The sequence below is a fragment of the Temnothorax americanus genome, unplaced genomic scaffold (assembly GCF_048541705.1).
Source record: "Temnothorax americanus isolate GAGA-0224 unplaced genomic scaffold, ASM4854170v1 Scaffold7, whole genome shotgun sequence".
Taxonomy (NCBI): Eukaryota; Metazoa; Arthropoda; class Insecta; order Hymenoptera; family Formicidae; genus Temnothorax; species Temnothorax americanus.
In genome coordinates this window covers 5660623-5670696 of record NW_027509792.1, presented here as the reverse complement: position 1 = coordinate 5670696, position 10074 = coordinate 5660623, and the positions used below count along the sequence as shown (strand labels likewise).

Sequence of the window (10074 nt, the reverse complement as noted above, 5' to 3'; positions counted from 1 at the left end):
AAATTATTAGAATAATCGTCGGCGTCTTTATCGACTTAAGCCCGATGCCAACTCGTCCCGAGTGGACGTTTCCCAACGAACCATGCGGTCGTAAACGAGATCGTGCCAAGAGTTCTCGGTTAGCAGTTAGGACTGGCGCGATATGCGAGGACGAACGGGATGTAATGCCGATGAAACCGCGCCACTAACCGTTCCCATCGCCCTCCGAAACAGCCTGCGACACATTCGGAAATCTCGCAAAAATTATCGCGCGATATCGCCGTCGGAGTTTATTGACGTTTCTCGCGCCGATGCCAAGCCACGCGCGCGATTTCCAGTTGCAATTTCCGACTCATCTTTCGTAACGCATATAATACAACCATAACTGAAGTCAGATTGACTTTTCTAAAAACGACGGATGATATTAATAACTAAAATTAATTATTAGTCCGCTCTATTGAGACATCGACACACATAGACTGTTGTAATCGCTCCAAGAAGTTCCTCGAATATTTGCCATAAATGCACGACTTATTGCATTTCGATTGCGTTCACGTAACATTGCATTGTGCGCTGCATACGTGATTGATTCTACGAAGACTTGACCACTGGAAAGTAGGACAATAGAGCCCGAAAAGAAAATGTTAATCATTAAGCAATAAGGTAATGTGTAACCTATATATTTCGTATATTGGCACGATTAAAATATTCAAAACGTTCAGGATTCGTAATAAAAATATATTTCGTCATATTTTGTGCGTGTTGCGTCTTGTGTGATATTCCCTAAACTATTCGAATAATTTATCACGTATTTATATAGGTGACAAAACAGAAAGAATTTCCACATACCTCTTTGAATGTCAAAAGTTTAAATAAAATGATTGGATTAAAATACCGTAAAGTTTCAAAAAAAATGCACGATGTGTTTAAATCAACATCTCGCCACCCTGCTAAGAATTTTGCTTGCAAATAATTGCAAGTAGGCGACAATTATATATAGCGATACGAAAAAATGCTCTCTCGATATTTATCTAAAATTGATTTGCTATTAGAAAATATCTAAGTCAAATCGTCGCGTATCAATTTCGAAAGAACACACACGACTTTCACATTGGCACATTGGCACATCGAACTTGACAGGGAGAACAAAGTTACGTCCGCGAAGGCTCATCCTCAACGATCTGACGCGAGGAAATCCGAAAAGGTATACCAAATCTCTTGTAACATGAAACTGTTGGATCGAAGGCGCTGCCGGGAAGGGGCAATCACTTTCTCTTCGCCGGCATGAGCGACGGCCTCATGATACTCCAAGGAACATTCAGCAATAAGTTTTTACCAAAGCAGCAACTAGTCGTCGGTCCGTTGGTTGTATAACGTGTAACCGGTACGCCAAAATTACGCGGGTACGTTGGCGCAGCTGCGGAAGTGCGTGTTTTAGGTGATACGTGTGGTTCGCATGATCGAACGCGAAAATATATCGGCATGGTATAGGTGCAGCGACTTACACGTCTGTTATGAATTGCATGATAATGGTGCTTTGATATAACGGTAACGATCGATCTATTTGCGGAGGCGCGATTGGACGATTTGGACGTGAAGTGCGTGACTAAGATTTCGTAGATACGTAGAGAACGTAGAGTTTCATTGAAGGAAAAAGTGAAGCTTCCGATCAATTAAAATATTTTCATAATAAAAAGTGTAATTCATAGTGTTTTTTCTTAAATTATTATTATAACTTGTGATTCTGAAACAATCATAGAACTAAATTAAAAAAAAAAATGATTTAAGAAGATAAATTAAAAACCATTGTATGTAACGCATTTAATTGCACACGAGGATCGTTTCTTTATATGTATAGTACAGTAATGTAAAGTAGTTATTCTTTTGTGTTAAGTAGAGAAAGCTGCACGCGACGAAAGGAAGAAGTACTCACAATAGCGGAAGCTCTAATCTCCACGACCGTGTTTAGTCGAGTCAGTTTCACAACACTTTTACAATAATTAACGAATGCAGTTCGTTAGATCTACTACATAATGCAGTTGCCGCGGACATTCTTGCTCTTTGGTTGCTGCTTTCTGACATTGACACTTGTGGCCGGTCAAAACGAACCAATCTTCGACATTCCAGTGCAATTGATTGGGTTTCCGGTAATTATAGCAAGCGTAAGAATCACCAACTTCCTCAAGAAGCTCGCTTATGCTTTGAGTCCAGGTAATGCGCATAGAAAATATTTTATAATAATGCAGTTCTTATTCGCAAACACGTATATATTACATGACGGATATTTTTGGAATATATAATATGCATCGGGAGCATGAATAGATCGAATCGGCGAAAGAGGAAATACTATAAGAATTATCGGGAAATTCTTGTCAGTATTATGATTCACCAAGCGTGAAAAAGTATTACATGTCATAAGTTATTTATCTTTTCCGCGGTTAACTCACTAAATACGCGAATCAAATTGGCGAACAGCGAAAGCGAAAGTGTTGTTGTTGCAACTTCTCTCTTCGATCACGAAACCATGTAATGACATGATAATTGACTGAGGTTACTTGCCGTTAAATGAATACGTACGCCAAGAGATCGGAACAAGGCCGTAATGGCAAAAATCAAAAATACTTTAAAACTACCAGACGAGTTAATTGAAGCAACAAATTAAAAGATTCATCGTATTTAAGAAATTATGTGCTACTTATTATACACTAAGGGAAAAGTTTTGCAAAAATTTCTAACATTATAGATAGGTACTTATTAAATCTCAATAAACTGAATCAAATCTCTTTAAATTACTTTGCAAATCTTTCTAAAGTATTTTCTTTGAATTCTTAGATACTTATGTCAGTCGAGTGAAACGAGCACATCCTTTGATACACGACGAAGAGATCTTAGATGTCAGCCAAGTCGAAAAGAAGCTAGTAGCTGAGCTCGGAAATAACGTTTGCATCTACGAGAGAATTTGTGTCAAGTACGCGGAACAAACCCTTCAAAGAAGAAGCTGGGAACGCGTTCTTAATTGGAACGAGATATTCAGGTACGATATAAATGACTACAATACAATATTGTAACCGCTATAGTTTATCTGATAATTTCGATAAAAAAGTACCTATATAATATATTGAGAGTTTGCATTTGATAAGTATTAAAAAAAACTTATATATATGTAAGTCCGGAAGTATCTTCCGGGACTTTTATTTTTGATATCGGTATATTCCGGGACATTTGGCAGTTTCCAGGACTGTCCTGGAAAAAATTGATGTCCTACGGCAATTTTCGGGACAGTTTTTTGAATCTGATTACATATATATGCGTTATATTCCAGGACTGTACATTTCAAAAAACGTAAACAGTCCCGGAACATACCTCTGGACCTACATATATATATATATATATATATATATATATATATATATATATAAGTTTTCTTCAGGTATTATATATATATATATATATATATATATATGTAAGTCCGGAAGTATGTTCCGGGACATTTGGCAGTTTCCAGGACTGTCCTGGAAAAAATTGATGTCCTACGGTAATTTTCGGGACAGTTTTTTGAATCTGATTACATATATATGCGTTATATTCCAGGACTGTACATTTCAAAAAACGTAAACAGTCCCGGAACATACCTCTGGACCTACACATATATATATTATATATATATATATATAATACCTGAAAAAAGTTAAAGATATATATATTCGATATATTCAGGACGAGGGGGGGAGCGCATTATCGTTACAACTCTCTCGTGATTGTGTTATACAATCGTGACTCTGATGTTCACTCGAAAAATTTGTGTCTCGAACACAGGTTTCATGTATAAACGTTTCTCCTTGATTAGGAAATACAATCGATACGAGTTTTTCTTTTAACGAATTCATTAAAGCAACGAGAAGCTGCTGCTCCATTTGTGCGGTAATTTGTAACAATTCGTGTACTTTATTTACTTTTGCAAGACTAAGGTATTAGCGACGAATATTACTCAAGATGAAGGCAATTAGTGATAACTTTCTAATGTAAAAGGTGACTTTTCTTTTTAATATGCAAAATCGTGTGAAAACAATCTCTCTAATAATGGATTTTTTAATAAAAGTTCGAGGAAATTATTATTTGACGCGTTAAACATCTTAGTATAAATAATTAAAAGTTAAAGTAAAATTTTATAAATGTTAACACATATTAACGAGTTTTTAAGTCATTTTACGTTTTTGTAAGACATTAAAGTAAATACATGCCATACCAGCTTCGTCGTATCTTGTCGAATTATCGGAAGAAAAACAATTAATTCTTTCTAATCAGAAAAAATTAAATTGCCACCTATGGAGACACATGGTTCCTATTCAATCAATAGGCGGTCAAAACGTATGGTAACGCGTCGTAAAATCGTAGCGAAGATAATGTCAAGATGCAACCTACAAATTCTTAAAAGAAAATGCATTCAGAGGTACCTACTCTCTGTTAATGGCGACGGAACATTTTCCTCCCTTCTGCCCTCATTCTTTACGCACCCATTGAAAAATATAATAGAAATCCCTGCTACCGTCTACGCGCTCCGCGCAACCGTTTCCCGTCTTCTCGGGACTTACACTAAATTCAGTTGTAACGCCGGGAGCAAAGAACCTTTAATGGTGTCTCTACGAGCGCTCTAATGCATTCTGATAACTGTGTCCTTCTCTTCATCGTCACCGCGCCCTTCATCGTCGATCGTCTCTTCCGATCGTTCTCGTGACTTGGCCGCTATACGTGTCCAAACAGACTCCGTTTTACGATTGCCCTACTATCCGGACCCGTAAGTTTGAGGACCTGTCAGCTTATCTCGGACCTCCTAATGCCCCGCAGCTCGAGATAGCGAGCACGTGTCGCCGTACCTGTCGACGCACGATGCGTCTCTCCATACGCATTTCGTACCTTGGGTCTCCTCGTCACCTGCGGGCACCTCTCACGTAGGAGGTAGGAATATTCAAGATGCGGGAGACCGAGAGACCCGCAGGGGCAGAGGGGAGAACAGATAAATTGGAGATTGGGTACTGGCGGCAACTACCGTCTAGACGGACTTAACCGACCATGTGTGAGGGACGAAGCTGTCCCGAGATCGTCCCGAACACCTTCTCCGACTAGTCTCGGGGAAAGCGGTCAGTTGTGGAAGGATTGTATAAGCGGAGTGGCGTCATTAGAAATTAGGAATCCATTTAGGCGAGATAGCGATGTCGCGTAGACGACGACAATGACTAGGCGATAAGACATGTCGACGGTCGTTTTACAGGCGATACGATGCAGTGTAAACAAACATATATGCACACTTAAGGAAATATTATATTTCTTATCGTTTCTCTATTTTTCTCTTCTCTCTTTTCTCTTTCGTCTTTTCTTCCCACTTTTCTTCTCGTCTCTCTTTTAATACACATTTGCATGGTACAACGAGGTAATGTTGCCAATAATTTGCGTTATCATGATTTTGCAGGGAGTACAAGTCGTCGTCCAACCCGATGAAAGAGAATTACTTACTGAGCGTCTTTATGGGCGACATTATTGGCAGTCCGAAGCTATGTCACCTATTGGCGAAGAGAGGAAGAGCCTGCGATAATGCCACCTTGTCAGATTAGCTAAATGCATAATGTGAAGTACTCAAATCTTTTTGTTAAGTCATAAATATCTTGATGCCATAAAGAGTTTAATACTCATGATCACAAAATAAATTACAATCTGTTTTTTGTGTTAATTTTTGTGTAAAATGTCGATGCATGTGTTTGTACAATCATAATCTTTCATATCGATTGTATAAAAGATATATTCCTCTTTTTATCATGTAATTATTATTTCTGTTATTGTTCGACTGATTTAAATCAAACTGTAATTTCGTTTTTAACAAAAATGCAAATTAAATACATAAAAAATTGTCACGAGAAACATATAATTGTGTAATATAGCAAATATATAAACATTTTAATATTTTATTTATAATTGTAGATTCAAATACGTATTTTGCTTTGGTGTGATTTCGTATTTCTTCGATATATGTCCATGACATAAACAGCGTCCATCATGTAGTGCATCATTACATGTACTTCACTGTTATTATGTGAAAATAAATCGTTTGACATTTAAGGAACCATGCATCTATGAATCCACTCATTTTCGAAGAGCTCTTGCGAAAATAATGCCATTTCGTGTTGGGTTCTTCACCCGTACATTTACTTATGCATACGCACACACACACACATATACACACACGAATGTGAAACGCACATATGGAGTGAGAGTTGCTTATATATAGTGGCGCGTTACTACCCACGTCTTTACGGCCGAACGGTTAACCAGAGGATTGGTTTCGAAGAAAGTTTCAGTTGGCGCAAAACCTAGAAAGGCGACGCGATCGTTTGCATTAAGAGAAAAAAGAAATAGTTAAATACAAAACTGTGTTATTATAAATTTTAAAAATTAAAATAAATAAAAATTCGTGAATTGCCTAATTCGTAGAATTAGACAAAAGTACGTTTACCGTAAAACGCTTCGCGAGGAGACATTAATATTACAATTTTATGCAATGTGATAAAAGTGTTTTAATGTTCTAATATTATATTTAACAGTGTTGCGTTAAAAATGAAGTAAAGTTAAACTTTACATCTTCTACCGAGAAAAAGAGATTTGTATTTATTTAATATAAAGATAGTTTATACAGTTATACGCCGCGAGATGATAGGTAAATTTATCTTCGTTTGGTGCCTCTCATATTTATGTTCTGAAGTTTATGCCGAACATTCATCACAATATTCCCAAAAATCATCTGACAATACTCAATGCATTTTTAATGTTTCTCGGAAAACTTACAATGTAACAGATTTATTACGGTAAGTAATAACACAATATTCTGAATCGGAAGAATATATTGACGAAAATATTTAAATGGAAATATTATTGCGTTTGTATAAGAATAATAATGAAAAGTCGTCATTATTTATGTTCAATTAATCATACAGATGCATGGATGAACTCACTATCGATCTTTTCGCTCAAAACAATGATCGATCCTTAACTGTAAGACGAACAAGCCAAACGGATTCGTCAGTATACAAAGAAAATTCATACGGATTTCCTTATGGAAATATAATCTTAAATCTACTTAATAATGCCCAAGTTCCATCGGTAAGTTTAATTTTTATATTCTTAATATATTCTGACAGTGTGTGTGTGTAAGATTTACTATCGTTTATTAATATACTAAAAATATTTTACAGGAATATCATGATTTTCCATTAGATTTTACTACCGGTAATTATCAAGATACGCTGAACGATCGACCTAATCAACTTGGCGGATTTGGAGTAAATCTTTTCAACGCGCTGTCATCGATCTCTCGCCACGATGATTTGAAGTGTGTGCCCAGAATACTCTGCGAGGTGGCGAGTGGAAAGCCATCGGAAGAATATAAGCGAGCATCAACAAGGAATAAGGAGCAATATTTAGGAGAATTTGGAAGAAATGCCTTCAATCAGTCCGTATTTTTTTTTATAATATATGCAATAAAAAATTTTTAATAACGTACGTATTTTTTAAACTGATTATAGCAAAGTTATTACGTGCTTTTTTTATATTACCAGGTTGCTTGTCGGACTGGCAGAAACATCTCCTATATTGAGTTTTGCCCGAGCGGCCGTTTTGGGTTACAGCAGTAATGGAAATCCGGCCATGTGTTACCGCGCGTTCCCGAAGTGTCCGCGTAATCCCGACAAACTGGTGCATTATCTGAACAATCACAATGGTGGATTCTTCCGGTTCTTCAGCAAAACCGGACATGGGAGTTATCCTCAATCATCTTACGCTTCGCGAGGTAAAGGATGCGCCGTAGATTTGTCACGGGCGACATTCAAATTCAAGATTTTGTACGAGTTAAATCGCTTTCGTTTCTTGACAGATAATTCGGAATTTCTCAGAGAAAGAAAACGAAAAGCTCCGCCGCCGGGCATCGCCGGAGACGAGGCTGATCGTACCGGAACAAGGAAGTTAAAGTTTGACATCCCCGTTTTGACTGCTCACCAAGATTACGGAAAAAGCTTCTTCCCGAGAGAAAATACATTGGAGAACTCGGGACGAGTGGTTTTCCCGATTCACGAGGAATCAGATGATCGCCCATTGAAAAACAGGATTCTTAAATCCCTATCGGACTTACGAGACTCCGATGTGAATACATTTTCGCAAGACTCTGCGTTGGTTTTCCCTCAGGTAATATTGTATCTCTTTGTAGTTAGAGAAATTAACAAAAATAAAAAATAATGAAGAACAAAATAAAATTGAATGAAAATAAAATAGCAAGTGATACAAGTATACTGCAATAATTTTTATAATAAAGTCACATTTCATGAAATATTTTCCAGGAATCGGAAGATCAAGGTGTCCGCGTTTTGCGTTTTATTCCTGAATCTCCGGACTCGACATCCAGTGCATTTCGGTTTCCACGTTAATACTATCGAATTTTTTTCTTCTGACTAAAATTTTCAATAATATTTAGGACTATTGATTCTTACATTTTATTATTAAATTAATCTAAATGTTATATGATCCGAAAAAATTAATCAAGCTAATTTTATTGCTATTATTTAATATGTATACTAATATCTCTCTCCACGAACAACAGCAAACATGTATATTTTTTAAATTGATATTTTACATTCTATCTTCCAAATGGCTCGCAATGGGATATATGAATGAGAGGCAGGAACAAGTCATTCAACTCTTTTTATGCTGAATTCATCCTTTCAATGTTATATAGTTATTCAATCCTTTCATCCATTATATCACATTGACGTGCATAGCCAGCAAAATACCAGAAATTGTATAGATTCAGCTGGAAATGCAATTTTGATTTCGATAAGCAAGCATTCTACGTGACCAAGCATATTTTATCTTCGCAAAGGATTCTCTATTATTCACATCGCGAATATTCACTTTCTATCATAATGGATAAACAACCTTTTCAAAGTATATTTTCCACGAAATACAGTTTTTAAATTAATAAATCAGTTAGGTACAAAATTTGTCAGATTTTCATGAATTCTGTTAAAATAAATTCTCATTGCAACAAAAATTATTATTAGTAACTTAATTTACGAAGTCTAAAATTATAATTAAAACATTTTGCAGCATTTATATAAAGTAATTTCTGTTGTGATAGAAGCAGAAAACACAATACAGACGATTTCCGGAATTATAAATTATTCTTAGCATTCATTTATGAAATGCTATCTTCAGGGAATATATTTGCCATAAGATTCTTCGCTTAGGTTTGTGCTGACATGCGATCCCCCTTGAGCGTAATAATTTTCTATCATTATCATGAATTTCGCAAAAGCATAAGGCGATAACGTCTATGAGCAACTTGTGCGTATAGCTTTCCCGCTACTGCTTAGCAATTTTAGCCACGAGGTCGAAACTTGTTCGATAGGTGATCGCGCGCGTACACGGTCTTCCTATGATTCTTCCCATTCATTTCAGGTTTTGCTGTCTGACTCGTGTTCTTTTTCTCGCGTTTCATGTGATGATAGCAACACCTTGCTTTTCTCATATGTGCGCTTGCGTGCGTGAACAGGTATGAGCATTGCTCGACCCGCAGTCTTGAAATATATATAAGTCAGAAATGTATGTACTTTTCAGACCTATAATATAACATACACGAGACAGTAATGATTTGATATCTCTTTCTTTAGAAAGTATATCCAAGAAATTTAAATAAAATATTTAGACTTGTGTGTGTGTGTGTGTGTGTGTGTGTGGGGGGGGGGATGTGCGTTTTCTATTAAATAAAAAAAATTAAAAAGCTGAATCAAAAAAATTCTCCGCGAAATTCTTTTTTAAGAAAACAATTATTTTCAAAGAATTTATTGCTCGTAAAAAAATCGGTTATTAAAATACCTAAAGAGAATACCAAGTTGCAATGCGTGTCATTTTTTATGTTTTTGGTGTGAAACGTTTTTCACGCGGAGTCACAGCTGCAAAATTCACGTATGACTTTCTCCAAATAGCGGCTCACCGCTCGGTGACGTTGTAGAAATAGAACGCGCAACGTCGAAAAAGCGGCTGACAACGTGTAATTAT

At 36.5% G+C, this 10074-nt stretch overlaps 2 protein-coding genes across 2 annotated transcripts; both read left to right on the top strand.

Moving 5' to 3' along the window:
* Positions 1 to 1290: 1290 nt before the first annotated feature.
* On the top strand, positions 1291 to 6090 carry LOC143905999 (uncharacterized). The gene is made up of 4 exons (XM_077421707.1): positions 1291 to 1382; positions 2001 to 2190; positions 2812 to 3013; positions 5447 to 6090. Exons 2-4 carry the CDS (start codon positions 2013 to 2015, stop codon positions 5586 to 5588), a joined length of 522 nt encoding a protein of 173 aa, XP_077277833.1. The 5' UTR covers positions 1291 to 1382; positions 2001 to 2012; the 3' UTR covers positions 5589 to 6090.
* A 90-nt stretch (positions 6091 to 6180) lies between these two features.
* Positions 6181 to 9001, top strand: LOC143905998 (uncharacterized). Its single transcript, XM_077421706.1, has 6 exons — positions 6181 to 6833; positions 6963 to 7128; positions 7221 to 7477; positions 7584 to 7813; positions 7898 to 8205; positions 8358 to 9001. Exons 1-6 carry the CDS (start codon positions 6679 to 6681, stop codon positions 8442 to 8444), a joined length of 1203 nt encoding a protein of 400 aa, XP_077277832.1. The 5' UTR covers positions 6181 to 6678; the 3' UTR covers positions 8445 to 9001.
* Positions 9002 to 10074: the final 1073 nt, after the last annotated feature.